General features: G+C 41.6%; 2 protein-coding genes and 1 long non-coding RNA gene across 4 annotated transcripts in view; 2 read left to right on the top strand and 1 right to left on the bottom strand.

Moving 5' to 3' along the window:
• Positions 1 to 63: 63 nt before the first annotated feature.
• qtrt1 (queuine tRNA-ribosyltransferase 1) lies at positions 64 to 5,360 on the top strand. The gene is made up of 9 exons (XM_044051854.1): positions 64 to 500; positions 601 to 669; positions 1,123 to 1,261; positions 1,358 to 1,552; positions 2,310 to 2,448; positions 2,535 to 2,610; positions 2,733 to 2,842; positions 3,282 to 3,366; positions 5,127 to 5,360. Exons 1-9 carry the CDS (start codon positions 135 to 137, stop codon positions 5,277 to 5,279), a joined length of 1,332 nt encoding a protein of 443 aa, XP_043907789.1. The 5' UTR covers positions 64 to 134; the 3' UTR covers positions 5,280 to 5,360.
• Positions 5,361 to 7,019: 1,659 nt separating this feature from the next.
• Positions 7,020 to 20,753, top strand: part of LOC122785586 (potassium channel subfamily T member 2) — a 37,656-nt gene continuing 23,922 nt past the window's right edge. For both annotated transcript variants that reach the window (XM_044051459.1, XM_044051458.1), the window contains exons 1-8: positions 7,020 to 7,424; positions 17,024 to 17,103; positions 17,817 to 17,919; positions 18,159 to 18,221; positions 18,952 to 19,000; positions 19,343 to 19,402; positions 20,097 to 20,171; positions 20,393 to 20,476. In XM_044051459.1, the coding sequence (XP_043907394.1) occupies positions 7,336 to 7,424; positions 17,024 to 17,103; positions 17,817 to 17,919; positions 18,159 to 18,221; positions 18,952 to 19,000; positions 19,343 to 19,402; positions 20,097 to 20,171; positions 20,393 to 20,476 (603 nt within the window). In that variant the 5' untranslated portion in view covers positions 7,020 to 7,335. The remainder of the gene's footprint in view (positions 7,425 to 17,023; positions 17,104 to 17,816; positions 17,920 to 18,158; positions 18,222 to 18,951; positions 19,001 to 19,342; positions 19,403 to 20,096; positions 20,172 to 20,392; positions 20,477 to 20,753) is intronic.
• LOC122785587 lies at positions 7,554 to 10,624 on the bottom strand. Its single transcript, XR_006362307.1, has 3 exons — positions 10,567 to 10,624; positions 9,761 to 9,834; positions 7,554 to 7,672 (listed from the first exon to the last, which is right to left on the bottom strand). It is a non-coding gene; the product is annotated as an uncharacterized LOC122785587 (long non-coding RNA).

Raw genomic sequence — 20,753 nt, 5'->3', positions numbered from 1 at the left:
CGACGACATCCGATCGAAACCGGCGTGTAAAGACCGCCTGGTGTTTGAAGAAGCGTGTCGCCTATTGGCCGATCATGATGCCGCTCCACCATTCCATGCACCTAATTGGATAAATTAAAGGCGTGCTCATCACAATGGTCAAGTGGCTCAATGTTGATTGGCCAACGCGGCTGTCAACTGCTGCGGCTTCACGATACGCGCAGAACAACATGGCTGCTGTTGTGGAGCGTGGTACTGTTGCAAACAACACTCAAGTAGACCAAATGTCCCTGAAGAAAGCTGTGTCTGCGGCGTCGCCGCTCACCCTGAGAATAGTTGCTGAATGCTCCGTTACGAAGGCAAGAGCTTGTGATCTAATATTGCCTCACAGCGCCGTCAGCACGCCGGTTTTCATGCCTGTCGGTACTCAGGGAACTCTGAAGGGGATCACCGTGGATCAGCTGGAGGGGCTTGGGTGTCAGATTTGTCTTGGGAACACATATCACCTGGGAATGAGGCCGGTAGGCGACACTGCAACATCATTTGAATATGATTCATTCTGCTTAAATGGTGTCTGTTCGAGTTCATCATGGTTTTCCACTCTGACTCTCTTTCTTGCAGGGACCTGAGTTGATCACCAAAGCCAATGGTTTACATGGGTTCATGAACTGGAAGAACAATCTTCTAACTGTGAGTGTGGCTTTCTTAAATAAATAAATTAATAAATAAATAAATATATGAATCTGTCCTGACATTAAGTAATGTACTGTAGGCAACAGAACGACAAGGGGACACAGAGAGAGAGGGAGATAAATAGTTTTAATGAACTGGTGCACTTTGAGAGCTTTTTAAGTACACCATCAAATACTTTAATATGTTTTAATTGACTGGAGCACTTTATGTACTTTTAAAGTGTGTGCAAGTTTTGGTATTTTTACATGTTCTGAATTCCAAGTGTCTGCAATGTTGTGTGACATCTAGTGCTTTTGTATGTTTTGAACCATCAGAAGTACTTAAGGTACCTTTTTAAATGTGTGCAAAATCTGGAGCTTATTGCTCACATATGGTATCTATTATTGGTTAGTTAACAAGAGGCGTTGTTGTGCTGCCCCTGAAATATTGTGTTTCACTTCATACTTGCAGGACAGTGGAGGGTTTCAGATGGTCTCTCTCGTTGAACTCTCAGAGGTCACTGAGGAAGGAGTCAAGTTCAAGTCACCCTATGATGGCAAAGAGATCCACCTCAGTCCCGAGAAATCCATCAGCATACAGAACAGTCTGGGTACTGGTTCATTTGTTGAATCTTGCGAATTGGACCATGTCCAGAATCTTTAAAGTAGCTTACAGACTCTCTCTGTATTCCTCTGTGCATTTCCAGGGTCGGACATCATGATGCAGCTGGACGACGTAGTCAGCAGTACTGTGACGGGACCGCGGGTGGAGGAGGCCATGCACAGATCCATTCGCTGGCTGGACCGCTGCATAGCAGCCAATGGAAATCCAGACAAACAGAACCTTTTTGCCATCATACAGGGAGGACTGAATGCAGAGCTGCGCAAGGCTTGTCTAGACGGTAAAGAGTCCTGTTCTGCCACAAAACCTTTTCTTCTTCTGATCAACTACCGCTGTCCCAGTAAATGGAGCTGTTGACAGTCATGCTTGATAGTTGGATTGGATTCAGATTTAGCCCAAGAGCATATTTTTTTTAAAAAACCCTGGAAAATCCAGTTTTTCCAGGTAGCCAGTAACGAAACAGCCGTTTTAGTTAGAAAGCTCACATGATGGGTTTCTCCTCTCTGTAAATCCATGTATTTAAATAGATTTTACATCCAAATCCAGCAAGGAAATGTATGTAAAACACAAAGATGGCATGGAGTCTTCAAAACATCAGGCTATGAAGGGGAATCCAGTAATAAATAAGATAATAAACAGTAGAACTGCAACAATTATTCAATGAATCAATTATTAATCGATTACTAAATTAATAATCAACTATTTTGATAATTGATTAATTGGTTTGTTTTTTAATCAATAAAAGTGTTCTGATTTTTCAGCTTCTTAAATGTGAATGTTTTGGTTTCTTTGCTCCATATAACAAAAAAAAAATCATTAAAACTGAATAATTTGGTTTGTGGACAAAACAAAACAAAACAAGACTGAGATCATCATTATTTCCAGGTAAACACAGATCAATCAACCGATCAATCAAGTATTCGATTTATCTATTATTGTGCAAATAATTTCAGCCCTAATCAACTATAAAGATATTGGCAGCAAAGACGCATAACTCAAACTGTTAAGTTAATAGATATTTTATCCTCTTCCTGTAGAAATGACTAAGCGTGATGTTCCTGGTTTTGCCATCGGAGGCCTGAGTGGAGGAGAGGAGAAGGACGACTTCTGGCGCATGGTCACACTGAGCACTGACCACCTACCACGAGAAAAGCCCAGATACCTCATGGGTGTGGGGTACGTCTGCCTGTCGATATTAATGTGCCTGATAATTGTGTTGTTTTTCATGACGTAATAATCTGTGTGATCCGCACATGCTGCAGGTATGCCGTCGATTTGGTTGTGTGCGTCGCTCTGGGATGCGATATGTTCGACTGTGTCTTCCCCACCCGGACTGCGGTAAGCACTCTTTTAGATCACGGTGTGATGAATTACTTTTAAATTGTCATTTAGTGAGTATAACTGCCTGTTCAAAACTGATTTCACCCTTGTTTAAAATGATTCCGTTTCCTTTCCCTCAGAGGTTTGGCTCTGCTTTGGTGCCTTGGGGATCTCTCCAGGTTAAACACAAACAGTATGCCAAGGACTTCCGGCCCATAGACCCAGATTGCCAGTGTCCCACCTGCAAAAGGTGAGTTGAGAACAAGCAAGAGATCATTGTGTCACTTTAAAGGCTCACAAGGTTTGGCTCACATATCTTTTTTTTTTTTCAAAAGAACAGAAACAACAAGTTATTTATAAAGCGGAGATGCTGTTCATCTAATGTGTGTGTGTGTGTGTCAACACCTATTTGTATTTTTGTTATATAATATACAAAAGTCCAAACGACCCTCATGTGGAGGATAAAGCAGTGAATATACACTATAATAGCCTTACGACAAAGTAATTGCCTCAATAGCTGAGAACATGTGAGAACATGTAGGTGTAGGTGAAAGACGGATGCGCTAAACGTGTTTCGTGTTTGTTGGCAGTGAATGATGATTAGATTTTTTTCTGATGTGAAAACTGTAGTACAGGTGAGAAGATGTTAACACTAAACCTGTTTTGTTTTGTTTTGTTTCCTCTTTCAGACATAGTCGAGCTTACCTTCATGCTCTTTTCAAGACAGACACCGCAGCCATGCATCACATCACCATCCATAACGTTGCCTACCAGGTGAGTGCTCTATGTCTTTAATATACTTACATCACTCCAAACAAATCTAAAGTATAGCTGATGTATTGCTGTGAATAAGAGCAAGGTTTAAAGAGCTTTAAAAGCCACAGCTGTGTGACATATCACATAATATCTTCCATAAATTCTTCCTATAAGAAGTGTATAATGTTGAATTCACTGGGGTATGAACACAAATATATGCAATTCACAGTGCTGGTTGAAAAAGTGAGTCAGACCAGTTCAGGAACTGTTCAGGAGTAGTTTTTGATCATTCTCCACAGAATTGCCTCAGCTCCATGCACAGCACATTTACTTTGCTATTTACTGTCATCGTCCTACTGTGTCACCCAGCTACGACTGAGTTTCACCAGGTGAACTCAAATAAACTAATTAACTTCAATTGAGAATGAATTTTCCCTCAAAGAGGTCGATCTGTTCAGGCACAGACGCTGCACTCTTCTTTACATTTGTCCATCTTTTATCCGTCTGTCTAAGACCACTGTTGTAAGTGAGCTTTATGTTTGTCTGTCCTCTATTCCTGTGAAGGTTATCAGTCATCTTCAGTATTTGGCTGTAAGTGACTGGATTTTTCCTTGAGATAATTTTGAAGATGTTGCACCTCTCATCCAAGAGTCTTCTTCTCTTCACAACTGAACTGAAGAAGCATATTGGATGAGAGGTGCAACATCTTCAAACTCCAGTCACCTACAGCGAACTACTGAAGATGTGCTCTTTTTTACGGTTTAATTTTTTTGGCACAGTACGTGTTCTTCCCGAACAGTTTAACCTTTTCCTAGTGTCATTATCTCTGAGCTAATATCATTTTATTTTTAATTTGTGGATAGAAGTGTGCATGCACAATGTATAATCCGTGTTAGGTAGAGAGACATGAGCAGCTCCATTTATTATTTTGAGTCTTTCGCTGTTGTCACAGAGCTTCATTTGAACCTCATTGATCATTCAGCATTGTGCTTTTGGAGTCCTCTTAGCCAGACACCCACTTCTAACGAGTGTAGCCAAAGTAATTTATCATCTCTATTTATGGGTAGTTTGTCAAACTTTGAACAAATTCATAATCAAACTTTCTAGAAACACTTTGTAACCCTTCATAGCTTCAAGCAAATGTTTGATGCCGGCAGATTTTTTTCCTGTGAAGTGCAAACTGTGATTTTTTTTAATTTTTTTTATTTAGATTTAGCACTAACCCACACCTTCAATCTGTTTGAGTTGTTGGATTTTCAGGTTTACAGGCTCCAAGAAGCTTTTGTTGATGTCATTGGGGTTCACACTTTTTCCTACATACACTATGAATTGTTGGAAGTATTTGAACTCTGATTATCTAATCATATTAAGGTGAGACAAGTTTTTTTTGCATAAACGAAAACAATTTCAAGGGTTCGCTACATTTTTTTCTTGTCCACCAATTTGTGTGTCATCGGCATTTTACTGATATCCTTATTCATGTTAAAAGAGGTGGTAAACATAACAAATGTTGACCTTTAAAATGTACATTTACTGTATTTTCTGTATTTCTATTCGTATTTTATATCTATGTTAGTTAGTCGTCTCTACCTTTTTTTTTTTTTTATCCTAAAATGTCACCATGCCATAGTAGCATCTGTACACTGTTTACTCTGAGGAGCTGAGCTGACCTGTAGCTGACCCTTACATGCTGAAGGTGCAGAGGAGAAGGCGATTTGCTGCCAGAGCTCAATAATGACATTATTTTTCCTCAATTCATCAAACCTCTCTCGTTGCAGCTCACCCTAATGCGCTCTGTGAGGCAGAGCATCATCGAGGGTCGCTTCCCCGAGTTTATAAGGACGTTCATGAAGCGCATGTTTGAGTCTCCTGACCAGTACCCACGCTGGGCTGTGGACGCTCTCGCCTCCGTCCATGTCACCCTGGAATAGAACACCAGAGAAATGGGATGAATATCAAGCAGTGACAGTGACATTTTTTTTATATATATATATCTATATTTTAAATGACATTTTTTATGGACGATTATTTTCTACTCTGTGTTTGTATTTGTGTAAAGGTGCCGTGATGGCTGTGAGGAAAATGGCTTTTGATCTGAAGGGAAAATAAAGCCTAGTTATCTTTTACAACAACCTCACAAATTGTCCTCAGAGCACACATTATGATAATGTGAGACTGAATGGGGTCTTAATGAAAATTGAAACACATGAACTATCTCCTGTGATATGCTCAGACAGTTTTTGTTGTTACCATGGCTACACAGCTTGGCCCACCCACTTGAAATTAAATTCTTTTGCCTGGCTGTCGACTTATTGGTTATTGGTTTTTTTTTTTTCAGTTTGTGGCTGTTTTGACAGGATTTTCATTTGCCCAAATTGAAAGATTAATAAATGCATAGGGGTGCTGAGTATTGTGCTGTTGAACATTTACTGCTGTCTAATTTTAAATGAAGCCTGCTTACTATAGTCTGTGTGCTGGTGTCACAGTAACCAGCAGAGGGCAAGAAAGATTAGACATGTGACAGTAAAACTGAATCATGTGCAGTACAAGTTTCCTCAGAGTACAAAAATGCATCTCAATGATACCAAATTTTGATGCATGGGTTGTTTTCTTATCAGTTCAAAAGGCAATAATCCTTTCTGACATTCTGAAGGTTTTGTCTGGAGCTCACAGAGGTGCTGTTTTATCAAACCTCCTCTTTGTGGGATTCATATTAATCACCTGCAGTTAATTAGAATAACACCTGTTGTCTGTGGCTTGGAGTCAACAGTCCTCTGTAAAGCACATTGGAATTGCATTAGTGCCTCTGTTAGGACCGGGCTCTGTAAAATGTGACATGTGCTGGATGGCAGGCAAATGAAGACCAAGCGCAGCAGTGAAGTGCAATTTTGCACAAAATGAGAGTCGTTAACAAAGCTATACCTTTAATGGTGGTGTTTATTATTGATTTGCAATGTGCTCCATGTAAAATATTAAAAATGGGAATAACTACACTGCTCAGAAGAATTCAGGAAACACACTAATCGCATAAAAACTTGAAATATTCCAGGTGAAAATTGTGATTGTCACTGTGTCAAAGAAAAGTGTTTGTCAGAATAGTGAAACCTTTACAGTCTTGCATTACATTTCCTTTTTGTGTGAGGAAGGCCTGTTTTATTCCCTGAGCTTCGGCTGTGTATCTTTAATTATTTTTAGCATATGTGTGCTCAGTGAAAGAAGAGCAGCTCTCAGAGCTCAGTTGGCAAGCCGTGGAAAATCGTGTTAAGTGTTTTAGAAAACGAATGCGCACAGGCGAAGCTTTGCACGAAATAAATAAATTGGACGTGTTCTCATAGCCTCAGTGTCTCAGCGAGTGTCACTGAAAGAAGTGTCACCTGCAAGTGTCACATGCAGCTCGGTGGAGAATGAAAGCCACTGCAGTGATAATAAATGGGCATTTCTGGGCATCATTTGTGTTTTTTGGGAGAAGCGAGTACTTTGTAGACTGCTTATGTAAGTGATTGTATGTTCCTAGAATAAAAGGTCGCCGACACAAACAGTACAATATTCCTTAAAGGATAGTTACACGTTTGCAGTCGGTGCACCCATGCGGACCTGAGGCAGGGAGGCAGGGAGGAGGATGCTGCTGCTGCTGCTGACAGAGAACAACCAGTTGCTCAGCTCCAGCTTTCTCGGTCAAAGTGGAGCCTCCCCTGAACGCACCGACTGATGAACATCCTCGACCTGTTGCCTGCTACACTAGACAGACAGAGAGAGAGAGGGGGGAGGGAGAGAGGAAAGAGAGAGAGAGAGGGAGAAGTAGTTTCTTCTGTCTTGGAGGAGATCGAAGACAACACCATGAGATGCATCAATGTGTTCTTTATTCATCTACGTTTTGAACAGCAGGAGGAAAAGGAGCGGAGTTGGATGTAGAGTCCACCTCCTCAGTGTGGAGGTGCGGCTTGCTTTGATATACATCCTTGTGTCCGGGAACTAAGGAGAAAGATCATGGTCGAGCTGGAGAAGGAGGTGCTCCCGTTGCCCCCTCGGTACCGGTTCCGAGACCTGTTGCTCGGGGACTGGCAGACCGACGACAGGTAAGGATGCAAGCAGCTACTTGCACCTTTTACGCACGGCGCACTCGATCTGTTGCGCAGCTGTGCGCGATGAAACCGTCGCATCATCTCATCTGGAAAAAAAAAAAGAAAAAAGCGGGCAACTCTTTTGTTGTGCATTTGCATTTTACCTTTGTTGTGCCATGGGTTCACGTGCAATGCTGTTTTTGAAGTATTTCACTGTCAGCTGTGCAGCGGTTGTGGATTCTGCTGCAGAGTTACTCGTCCCCCTGCGAACACAGACGCTTCAAATAAAGCGAAAACCATCACTCACACACACACAAAAGAATAACATACTACACTCAAAGGAGATGGCTAGACTTTATCTAAATACTTTTAGATGATGTACCTCATTTATTTTTGTGGATAACATCATCTGATTGCATCCAACAGGAAGCAATTTAGCACAAGTATAGACCCAGAATGCATACACGTTACTGTGTTACTCCTCATGTCATGATTCCAAGGATTCCCAGTGGATCCATTTGCCACCTGGACATGCAATTTCACGTGGGTGCTCTGTGGCTGGCAATTAACCTTTTGCTTACACTCCACTTACACTCATGTGTACATCTGAGGTGCAGTATGATATACTGTGCTTACATTGGCCTTTTCATCAATTGAAATCCTTCACCTTCATTCCACTCTGGTGTCTCCTGTTGCTAGGTGCAAATGAGGACCTAACTGCTTGTGCACTTGAGTGGGTGTTTCGAGTCATAATTGGGGAAACTTGCCACTGAATGCATGAAAGAGGTGATCAATCCATGTAGCTTATTGCCAGCAGGAATTATAAGTGATGCGTAGCCGCTGTGCATGACATAATATTGGCCATAAGTCTGTGCACAACTGAAGCCAAAAAAAAAGGCCCGTTCACTCTGGCTTTTATATATCAGCTATTGCCTGAGGGCAAATGTTTGTGAACCAGAGTGCAGTGTGAGCACAGTCACCTGATTATAGAGGTTCAGGGGGTGAAAGTTCTGCTTTTTTTCTCTTGGAAGTCCATCAATAAGGAGACTTCTCAAAGTCGCCATCCTTTTTTTAAAAAAAAAAAAAAAAAGCAAAAACAGCAAATGACTTCACCAAATAAATGTCGCAGGGGGTGTACTCTGGCAGTGTGGCTGTGTAAGGACTTGGTGTCAGTGCCACAGATGTGCTGTGTAATGATGAACATTTATAGGGATCCCCTAGTATCCTCGAAGGCACAGAGCCTCAAATTAAATTTGTACATTTGCCTGAAGTGCCTCAGTCTGTGTGCGACATGCTTTCATATGCAAACATCTAGAGGAGCTTTGCGCGAGAGTGATTGGCAGAGGGTTAAGATGCTGATCTCAGCACCCACAGGGAGGTTTAGTTGCACAAAAAGCTGGACTGATTTGAAGGAAAGTACAATCTGTGATTGATAGTGACAGAGAGCTTAATTATAGATGAATCACGCAGAGTTTGTGTGTTATGGTCCATTAATAGAAGTAGCCTTTTAACTCGCAGACGCTCCCAGTTGGTGCAGGTGCACGTACAGCTGGATACACATGTGATCGTGTCTTGCTTAAATGCACTCCTACACAACAGAATGTCAGCATGTGTAAACATGGAGTCCTCTTCTGTGGGTCTGGGTCCAGGTCAGGTGTATGCATGTTTTTTTTTGTTTTTTATTCCCCCTTTGACATTGTTTGTGGTTTTATTAGTGTGTTAGGGCATTGTGGTTGTGTTGATGTGCAGATGTTTGATGACAACAGTCACACAGATATCGGACATGTTAGATTTTATTTATTTATAACAGTAGAGCTGACCAGTTTTGGGGAAAATATTGTGATTTTTCTGATAATCAGTGTGATGTGTGATATTCTTATTCTTATAAGTGTGGCTTTTGTTCTATTTTTCCTGTGTAATATATTTAAAACATAACCGCAGCATTTCAACTTCAGATAAAAGTGCTGATCGCTAATGCAAGGGCGAAAACTCAAAGATATGAATTGTTTCAGTTTTTTTAAAAAAAAATGCATTGATCAATCAAAAAAAAAGAATAATTACGTAAGAATTTGTCAATACTGACATTCTCTGACATTGAAAAAGGAAAACCCTACTGTTTGGATTGGAAAAATCAGAATTTAAGTGTGGGCCTGCTCCTTTGGAGACTTTGTCCATAACACCTACAGTATTATTATGTGTGTAAATGTCCTGCCATTAATGTCAAGGACTGAAAAGTAGGAACATTTTAATGCCATTACATTTAGAAAAAAACCTCATATCAGTGAATTTACTTGCTTTAATGCATATTAGTTACTGTGTTCCGCAATCACAGAGGAATGTATTATCCTTACCAGAGCTGATATGTTTGTAGAAGCCTGCAAACACGCACATGATTCCAGCACAGCTTGGCGTGTATGTCCAATTTCTGCAAAGGAAATTAAATACAACAGCATCTTTATTGGTCCACAATAGACAGATCCAACAGGGGCTTCCCTCAGAGTACAGGATTAACATACAAACGACTGCCTTTTGTCCTTAAAACAATCTCTAATTGGCTGTCGCCTCCACATGTTCTCTCAATCAATCTCTGTCTCCCGTGTTCGCTGAAATCCTCTCTCTCCCCCTGTGCTCCTGCTCCCTTTGCCTCCTTTTTAATTCTACCAGCCAAGCCTTAATCTACTGAGGCCAATGCGGAGCATGATCCATCAATACTGTCAATATCCGTGTCAGTTTTATGCCTCGACTAAACTATATGGTGGACGCCAGACTTCTGTAGGGAGACTATAAATCTCCGCTATAGGATTTATAGCGGTTTAGACAGCTGATGGTAATCTCTGTCAAGAATTGCAGGACAGTGGCTCTGTTATGCGTCATGTCTGCAGAGCCGGAGCAGACATAAACGGAGGTTATTAACAATACAGATGTCTTGTGATTGTATCAGGTTTTAAGGATGTCAGAGATAGATGATGTGATGAGGAAGCAGGCAGACCTCATCACTTCCGTCGTGGCTGTTGCAAATTTCCTCTCAGCCACACACATAATTTCTGCCGGAAACTATTTTGAATTGACTCAAAGGTCCATTGTGTAAGAATTGGTGACATCTAATGGCGAGACTGCACACTGTAACAAATGGAGAACTACAGTGTCATTCACGTACCAGAAGGATGTCGTTCTTCTTAGTGTCTTGTAAGCATTCCCATTTGGGCAGCTGTAGAAACTAGGGATAGGAATCGGTATCAGTCGGTATCGATATTGGTCCAATATTGGTCAAAATCACTGGATGGAATATTGGAGAGATAGAAATTTAGAATCCAATACAATCCTTCTTCTTCAGTATGCACAGAGACTGTAAAAATATAAATAAAATAAAAATCATCAGCATTTTAGCAGAGTCCGAGGAGAATTATGTCTTCGAAATGACTCAGCACAAATGTGTTCTTAATAGCTTCATAGTTCATAAATGGACTAAAATGAATAATATCGGTATCGGACACAAGAAAGTAGTATCATCCTATCCCTATAAAAAAAGGCTTATTTTAAGGCTAAAAAAGTACTTATGGGTAGTAGTAGTCGGGCTAATAAAATACTTTGAAAGATAAAAATCATTTGAAATATACTGCAATTATTCAAATCAGAAAATGGTGACATGTGTCAGTGCTGAATGAATTCAGCGGCCCACAAATCTTACTTTTGTTTGTTGACAGATAATCCAAATACAATCAGTTGTAACAATTAGGAATTATATTGCACAATATGACCATATTATGCAGCTCTATGTAGTATTTTCATTTTCTGCCTCTAAATCCTTCTAAATGTTACACACTGGACTTGATGAAAATTAATTGAAGGGGCCAAGGGTGTGATAAGCTGAAGAAACAAAACAGGAATCCGGTTTGAAGAAGGTCCCTTCCCATTAGATAAAAAAAAAAAAAGACATTAACGACATCCTAATTAACGTGGTGAAGTGGACAGGTCGGACATTAAAGAAAGGGCTGTTTGTTTGAAGAAATGCGACGGCATGCGTAAGTGAAGAGGGCTCATACATAGCCTGAGAAGTGATCTATTCGCACAGAATATTGTGCCCATGATGCTCGGTGACGAATACGAGACGCCGCTTCCTCCGTGAAAAAGGCCATGTAGTGTAGAGCGCAGACCTGTGAAGACAGAGTGAGACAATATTTGGTTAGAGTTGTAAAAATGTGTACGACACAGAAACACATTGTACATCTATGTGAGCTGAATCCCTTTTTTTTTTGTAGAGAAGCTTTTAAGTGCAGTATGTGTGTCTATAGTGGACATCGAGACTCCCGATTGTTGCATGTTGCAGCTGAAGATCCCTGACTGAAGATCCCCCCCCACCAGCATGTGAATATAAAGTGATTCAAAATTAGGGTTAGCTCTCGTAACAGCAAGGTGATCCAAAATGATGATGTACAGTAAATATACAAGTCTCAGGATAATGAAAAGCAACAATTCATTCAATTAGCTGATTGTTCCCTTGTACACAGAGTATTAATTATAATGATATTATCTTCAATTTCTGCAAAAATGAAAAATAATTTCACCTTCATTTTAAACACTGGACCTATAATAATTTTAATAAGAACTTTCACTGAACTCCCCCCACCAGCCCTGGTGTTATAGAGTCCTGTCCACACTTAAGAGCCTTCCTGCTGTGGATACTAACACAGCCATCAGGCTGACCAGCTTCTGTCCAAGCACGTCTGGGCTCTCGCAGAGTTGGATGTTGAGGCAGCAGAGTGGGGACAGGAAGCTGTTGTGCCGTCGCTGTCGCACGGGGATCGCAAACACAGTTGTCCACTGATTGTTTGGGACCGATTAAGCTAACTGAGTTAGCTTAATGCAACACAGGGGCTGTCTTACAAATCCATGCAGCCACGGGGGCCCCCAGGGGCAGACAACAGAGACGATTCCTCTCATGTTTCGCTCCTTTATCTACATGTCATCCTCAAAGAAGACGTCTTTGAAAGACAGTGATATCTCACATGGGTTTGATCAAATCCTAAATAAGAGAAGATTATCTGAGGCTAATGTAATCTCAAGGCACAGGGAGATCGCATGTCACTGGATGACTATGCACCAAATCAAAGCCCATTATTTTTTATGATATTAGGGATGAATGTGTGTGTGGGGGACGAAACTTGTCTTCGTTATGAGGACAAAAATCAAGTACCCACAACGTAAATTACTAGGGATGGGAATCAGTATCACTCAGTATTGCTATCTATCTAGATAAAAATGAAAACATCTGACACAATCCAAAAATCCTATATATTGCATGCTTTACTATGCACTGACTGCAAAAATGTAGTAAAAAAGTTTATTTCTTACTTTTGGAAGAACAATATGTGTTGGACACAGTTGGAGAATAATATCTTTGAAATGATTCAGCACAAATGTGTCGTTAACGGCTTCATAAATGGTCGAAAATAACTGTATCGGACTGATATCGGTATCTGTAGAAGCTCAAGTTTGTGATATCGGTATCGTCCCATCCCTATGACTACATTTTAAGGTAGACAAGGAACGGTTAAGGTTACATTACATTACATGTCATTTAGCAGACGCTTTTATCCAAAGCGACTTACAATGGAATTGAGTACAGTCAGCGAGGGGTGGAATCGAACTTGCGACCATGATGTTTTTCGCACTTAGGGTACCGGTCTTAACCACTGAGCCACTCCACAGGTTAGAGTAAGTCTCCAGTCAAGTCATGTAATGTCCTCTGAAGTCTTGGAAACCAGTGTGTGTGTGTGTGTGAGTCAACTGTTGTGTTTTCTTCCACTTCACAAAAGGTGTGCAGTGTGTGATGTGTCAACACATCCTCCTGTTTTAGTAGTAAACGGTCGTTTCAGGAAAGGCTGGTTACGTCAGGGAGCGCTGGGAGGAGGAATGGCTGGATCACTTCCACCGATGAAGGTTTTATTCCATGGGAGCCCTGAGGTTATCCAGGAAATGGCTGTGAATCAGAGTCACTGTGCATGTTTACTGCACAGTCATCATACAGCAGGCTACATACAGTACATGGTACATTTTTTATCTCCTAAATGATTCCTGTCATTTTCACGCTGGCCCATAGAGTGATTGTTAGATGCTATCATGCGTATGTATATGCACATATGGATAATCACAGAGGACACCGGTGTAAGCACATATGATCTCTCATGCATGTATGGTGCATCTACTCTCTTCTAAATGGCAACATCATTTACAAAATTGGACAAAAAAAAGTGCTATTAAAGACCTAAAACTAGCAACTGAGAACATTAACCCCCTGAGGGAAATGTTGAAAATGTGGAGTCATGAAGTCAGCTTTTAGGCAGTGCTTTAAAAAAAAAAAAAAAAAAAAAAAAAAAAAGAAAGAAAGAAAGAAAAGAAAAACGTGCACCATCATCCACAAAAGAAAATCAATGAATTTCTCTGGAGCTGACATGTACAAATTATTATTTTTCTTTTCATTTTCCATGCAATTCTACGCCACCTGCCATCAAGGAACTCTAATGTATGTGATGGTTGTGTATCTGGGTCAGGGACAAGCTGTCCTGTCAGATACTAGTTGAATGAAGCAAAGTACACCTTGGCTCTCCTTAAGCTGTTGCAGGGGCCCCATGGTGATGTGCAATTTACTTGCCTCTGGTTGTTCCTTTGAATTTTCCCTGCCTTCATCATTAGTCTTTATATATTATTACTCTATCTGCTTCTTCCAGACTTTGCTCTTTTATTTGTGCCCTCTTTTCACAGAGGATCCCTTCTTTAGCCAGTCGTCCTAAACAGTACAGTATGCCAAGTGATTAAATTCAAACTGGTTTGTAGCCGGCAGCAATTTTCCATAAAAATGGTTCTTTAGAAGCAACACATTTCTTTCAATCAAGGGGAGGAGCTTCTTTAAAAACGATTTTCATTCATCGTAACTCTTTAGTTTTTTCCGAATCTGTTCGTATGAAATATGCCAAGTTTAGTCTGTATTCCCGTTCCTCGCCTGCCTTACATCACTTTTATGAATGCCATTTATGTAGTTGTGTACAGCAGTAGTGACGAGCCAGTGTTCTGCTGCTGTGTGCACAGATTTGGGTTTTCTTTAGTCTCTGCCACGGTGTCATTAGACAGCCAGTGCTGTGTCATTATGGAGCACAGGCATGGGTGGAAGCAGCAGGAGAACAAGGTTCATCTCTGTCTCTCTCGCTCGCAAAGATCCTCCTCCGCATATCCCCCCCTGTCCATCTGTCTGTGTCTATTAATTTGTAATTTTTATTTTTTTATGTCTGCACTCTGTCTTTCTCTCGTTGTATGTCCATTTATTTGAGTGTGCGTGCACATAGAGAAATGCAGATTCTCTAGGCTCAGGTGAGACAGACCTATTCATGGGTTATTCTCTCATGGTTTCTGAAGTTTGTCCCATTATACATAAACATCCTCACTCTCAATCTATCCCACAGCTCAACTCTTACCGGGCTATATTCCTACTTTTCTTTTCATCCTCTGCTGCATGCTCAAGTGGAACTTGGAGAAAAACCTATCAAGAGCTAAATGACCTCTGAAAACATCGTCTTCTTCTTGTGGAGCTTGAAGAGGCTTTAAGGACTTTGATGAACAAAGAAACGCTGATTGATTATGGGATTTAGGAGTGTATGCAATTGTTAGTGCCCTATAGGGTGACAACAAACCCGAGATTTGGCTCAGGATTGGAGAACACTGTCATAGTCACATATTGGATTGCGGTACCTGGCGGATTTGGTTGTAAAAGCAGAAATTAGCTGGATGGAAAGTAAACATTTAGACTTTTAGCACCTTTTTTTGGATAGGATTTTACCTCTGAGAATTGACACAGTGGAGCTTTTCTGAAGTCAACACTCTCCTCGTTTTAAGGTTATTGTGTTTAAATGTGTTATATTTGACTGCGATCGCGATCATGATTTAATAATTTACTGTGTATATTCAATATGTTGAATTCCCTGCTTTGTCAGGCTTAACAGTATTCGTTATCTCAGACTCAGAATGCAGACGTTTACTCTGCAATGTTTGCTTTAAATAATGGATGTGTCATTGCATATTTTAAAATACCAAATATAATACCAAACCCCTGCTTTTTATATTTACTTTAAATGGTCAAAAAAAAATGGTGCACTCTGCTTAGTGCTGCCGTGTTATTGTCTCTTTGATTGCTCTCTGCATAAAAGAATCACGCACTGATGTGGTCGATTAGCTCAGTACGCCTCAACATACTCGCACACATTATCTTTCCTTTCACTTCCAATCGTCTATGAGTGCAAATGCTGCGAGGTGTCCCATCTTTTCAGCAATTCATACATAATCATTTTCTAATAAGAAGGTGTGGGGGGGTCTGCAGGGTCCTCTGTTTTCCATCATGTGCGCAAAAACTAATTGTCAGCCGGCTGCTGACAGCAAAGGGAGCCGTCAACAGGTTGGAGCTGGGCTATATTGGCTCCAGTGGCTAAACACACTTGCTGTACTTGTGTTTGCTCACATCTGTTCATGTGAGACAGGGAGGGAGAAGACAACCAATCCTGCGTTGCTATGGCAACACTGCAGAAAGTTACCCCCCACCCCTAAAATGTTGCTTGGAATGTGGTGGGGTTTGGGTTGTGGCATGTGTGTGTGTGTGTGTGTGTGTGTGTGCGTGTGTTAATGTTTGGGGTGTCAGTATAGCGTCACTCTGGAACCCTGCGAAGACTCCACTACCTCTTCCTCTTCCTGCAGAGGGGAATAGATTGCAGTTGTCCTGCCTCTCTTTCATCTCTCTGTGTATGGGTGTGTGTGTGTGTGTTTGCCCCAGCGTTTTTCATCCCCATCCTGAGTCATCCACTTTACTTTTCCCTCCATAGGATGAAAGGAGGGACTTCTGAGAATTCTCCCCTGAGGTGGCCAGACAGGAAATACAGTCATGTTGAGTGTGTCTGGTTGTATGTCTCTACACATGTAAGCGCTGAGTGTCTCTTTGTCCGTTTCACCATGGCTCTTTAAGCATCACTGTCAGATATGTGTTTGAATGGTATAATGATCCCATTGACCTGGTTGCAGGTGTGTATTTTCAGTAAGAATGCGTGTGTGCGTGTGTGTGTGTGTGTGTGTGTGTGTGTCCCTCTAACAGCAGGGTGCCAGAATGGAAACAGAGAAAGAGCAGTAATTATGGCCTCCCATGTTCAGCAGAAACATCAGAGGGAAGTAATTTGTTGCTCTATATTTAATCAGGGGAGATAACGAGACTGACTGCAGCTGTCTGGGCTTATGGGCAGGCGGACAAGCGCTAACACCATTTCCTCCAAAACCCATTATTCTTTAATATGGCCAGCCACATTGTCTTATTTCCATACTTTTCAGAGTGCAAATAATCATTATTGCCCTTTTTTTTTTAATCTCCAATTCACTCAATTGTTCAAATGTTTTCTTCCTCACCTTTATTCTATTCCTCTCTCTGTCTCTTCTGTCCTATGACTTGACCATGACAATGTGTATATTTCTTCACTCACAGCAACCTCGAAGAACCTTTATCTCTTCTTTTTCTTCCCTCTTATCCCCTCGTTATCTCTTGCTCTCCCTCACTGTCTCTGCCCATCTCTCCATCCCTCTCTTAGGGTGCAGGTAGAGTTTTATGTGAATGAGAACACTTTCAAGGAGCGCCTCAAGCTGTTCTTCATCAAAAACCAAAGATCCAGTGAGTTGCATGTGATAAGGATGACACTTTCTCTGTCTGTAATCATTCAGGTGTGCTTTGTTTCCATATGAGATGTGATTGTTTATCACTCTTGCACTACACTTATATGTGGATGGTTTTATGTGTCTGTGCAGTGACTTCTTGTCACCACTGTATGTGTATCGTCTCCTACATGATTAAGATAATAGAAACAGTTCATCCAGGTGTGTCAAACTCAAGTGAGGGCCAGTTAGCGGGCGGAAAAATCGGGTTTAATAAAACAACAACAACAAAAAACCAACTGTTCAGTATCAGGTGGGTAATATGATCTTAAAATGATTACTTGATATCGCAATAAAGATATTCATGATAATATTTCACAGAATTTCAAAGTAAACGTGTTTGTTTTGAAATGGAATGAAGGCAAAAATAAATCAGAAATAAATAGAAAATTAAGTAAATAATAAAAAAATTTGAAGGGAAGAGGAGGTCGTGGGCCATGTTTTCATGTTTTTCATTTCAGTTTGACACCTCTGAGTTAATCATTCAGGTTTATGTACATACTATTGTATGTTCATTTACACACCACAGCATGTTGTAAGGGGTCTAAAATCAAGTTTCATTTTTTTTTATTTGTATTATTGATGGTAGTAGTGGTTTCAAAACATGTTCATTTCTTCTAAATTGACATCAGTTTTTCTTTCTAAGGATGTTGTCTTCTCTTCGCATCGCAGGTCTGCGGGTGCGAATGTTTAACTTTGCCCTCAAAGTGCTGAGCTGCCTCCTCTACATTGTCAGAGTCTTGCTGGACAATCCGCAACAGGAAAAACAGGACTGGTGAGAGAAATGGTGATAACAGGGGCCTAATGGCCTGGGGCCTGGTGAAACAAGGTGTGCCAAGGCCTGATAGCAGAAATAAGTGCAGCAGGTCATTAGATGAGAAAAGTATATATATACTTATAAATACATATATATATACTTATATATAAATAAATATAAAACAAGATTGGATGTGAGCTAGATGGACAAAAAGGCACTTCCTTAGCTGTTTGTTGTGTTTTGTTTCTCTCCTGCAGTGTGAGCGGAGTAAACTGCACCAAACCAAACGCGTCGTTTCGTCCCGGGAGTGAGTTTGACTGGTAAGCACGTGTCCCTACTGCAGGGCGATGTCTTTGGCCTGCGAACGAGGTCCATGAAACCGCACACCCTTGAGGACGCGCGTCTCCCACACCGGCCTACTGGTCGGAAATGTTGTGTAACACGATCAATGCGACTCCACTTAAATGATACAATTCACAATGCTGATATCGAGCATTACAGATCCACATTCATTCGTCACAGTATAACTTTATGGATTAGCTGTCAACATAAAACATGCGTAGAGCCTGTGCGGCCTAATCAACAGCAATGTAGTGGAGATAAAGTATGCAATATAAAACAACAGGAGAGAAGCAGCGGGAGAGAAAGCAGGAAGTGTGCGTGGACTTTGCGATACGCCATGTCTCCTGCTCGTGGACCTATTGATCTCACTGGTGGCTGGTGACACAGGCTAAGCTCTGGCTCCAAATGAATAAGGAGCCTGACAGAGTGAGCTCAGAGAAGGGACCGGTCGCCTCTTGCTCCAGGCAGCAGACTCATAGAAGAACAGGCAGCAAGCAACTAAGCAGCCATGATAAGCCCCAGAGTGTCTTTGAAAAGAAAAAGCTGTAAATTTCCATTTGACTGTGTGAATATTACTTCTGGACTATGTTGGTCATGGTCCCTGTTGACTGCCATTGTGTTGGGGCAGAAAATAATTTTAATATCTTATTTCACTGTGTCTGTCTGTCCTCTCCTCTCTGTTCTGTCCTTTTTCCTCCAACTCTGTAGGAAACTGATCATCTGGGTGGATAGACCATTACCGCTGTGGGCTCTGCAGGTCAGATATCAGTACACTGCTGTGTAAACAAGGCTTCAGTCTGCAAACACACATATCTGCATACATGAGTTGCACACGGCTGTGTGTGTGCATTCATTGCCCATAAACCAATAAAAATGGATGCAGATGCACACACAGTCAGACACCTGGCTGTGTCTTGCTTCACAAACCTTTTGCCTCTGAAGCTCAATCACCAGCATGCCTACTGATTCCTCCCACGCTCGCCTCCTCCATCTCTACAACTCCTGTTTTTCTCTCTGCTCTGGTCTCTTTCTGACTACTGTATCTTGACTTGACTCCCCCCCTCCCGCCCCCACCTCCCTTCTCTCACTTTACTTGCAGGTGTTTGTGGCTTTCATCAGTTTCTCGGAAACGATGTTGCTCGTGTATCTCAGCTACAAGGTGAGTTAACTCGTGGAGCCCCACCGGTCTGAAGCCGTGACTACATGTGTGTGAGGTGAGCGGATGTGCCTGCGTGTGAAATGCCTGAGGGCGTTGCTGTCCACCAAGCACTCCTCGGCGCGTCCTCTCAACTCAACATACATTTCCTTTGCGCCTCATTTGCTTGTGTGTGTGGAAAGCACTTCAGTGGGACTTGAGGCTTCCTCAGCACCGCCCTGTTATTGACACATCTGAAAAACTCCAGCGGGGGCCTTTGTGTTGCTGCCGGGGGGCGGATCCATCAAGGGGTTGCCTGCCCTTTGATGTATTTGACACTGTAAGCCTATGAAGAGGCCTCTCTGCAGATTACTCTGGAGGCTTGAGGCCTTAACATTTAGAGCTGACTGATTCCTGTGGACATTCCCTGTGCCTGTCCACCTACACTCCATGAGATTCAGGTCAGCCATATGCAGGCGGCAGACAAATAAAGACAACCATGCCTGACATCTTAATTGAATGTCAAAGCTTAGCGAAAGCTGAGTAATGCTGCTTCTTTCCTCAGAGGGTACAAGGCTGTTGTATAATTCTTTAATGTCCCGATCTATCCTGCAGAAAACGATCAATTTCGCGGCAACCGGGCTTGTTATGCGGTAATCCCCTAAGGTCACCATGACAATAGAGTTTTCTGACCCCTGTGTGTGGTTTATGTTTCCAGGGCAACGTTTGGGAGCAAGTATTACGTGTCCCCTTCATTCTGGAAATGATCAGCGCCATTCCCTTCATGATCACTGTGAGTGGAAGGATATGCGTTACTGAGCACTGACAGCACTGAAAGTCTCCCAGGCAGCCGTTTGCTTCTGGCTGTCACTTGCCACACACACACACACACACACACACACACTTAACTAACTACAATAATATGGAAAGGATATTACCACTCACACATTTGCCTAATGAGAGGCCCTGTGACTGTATAAAGCCAAGCAGACTGAAGCTTTCTTTTCCTGACAGGTGATTCTGCCCTCCTTCCGAAATCTATTCATCCCTGTTTTTCTCAACTGCTGGCTGGCAAAACATGCTTTGGAGAACATGATAGTAAGTGAAGCACAGTCCCCATCTAAAATGCAATATTTATTTTTGCACTCTGTGTTATCTTACACACTCATCTAAAAGTAAATCAGTCACGAAATCTCTGAAAAACTTGAATCTCTTCCATCACACCCATCCAAATAAGCTCCACGTGGTGCCCTTCAGACCTGGTGTAAACATCCATCCTTGTAATTGTGATTCGACCACATGTGGATAGAACAGGTAACAGAAGGGTTCACACCTGGCATTAAAATGTATCTCCTCCTGTGACAGCATGAAGTCA

The sequence above is a fragment of the Solea senegalensis genome, linkage group LG19 (genome assembly GCF_019176455.1).
Source record: "Solea senegalensis isolate Sse05_10M linkage group LG19, IFAPA_SoseM_1, whole genome shotgun sequence".
In the NCBI taxonomy this organism is placed as follows: domain Eukaryota; kingdom Metazoa; phylum Chordata; class Actinopteri; order Pleuronectiformes; family Soleidae; genus Solea; species Solea senegalensis.
Note: the sequence above shows the minus strand (reverse complement) of the source record. Positions and strands in the feature narration are given on the sequence as shown.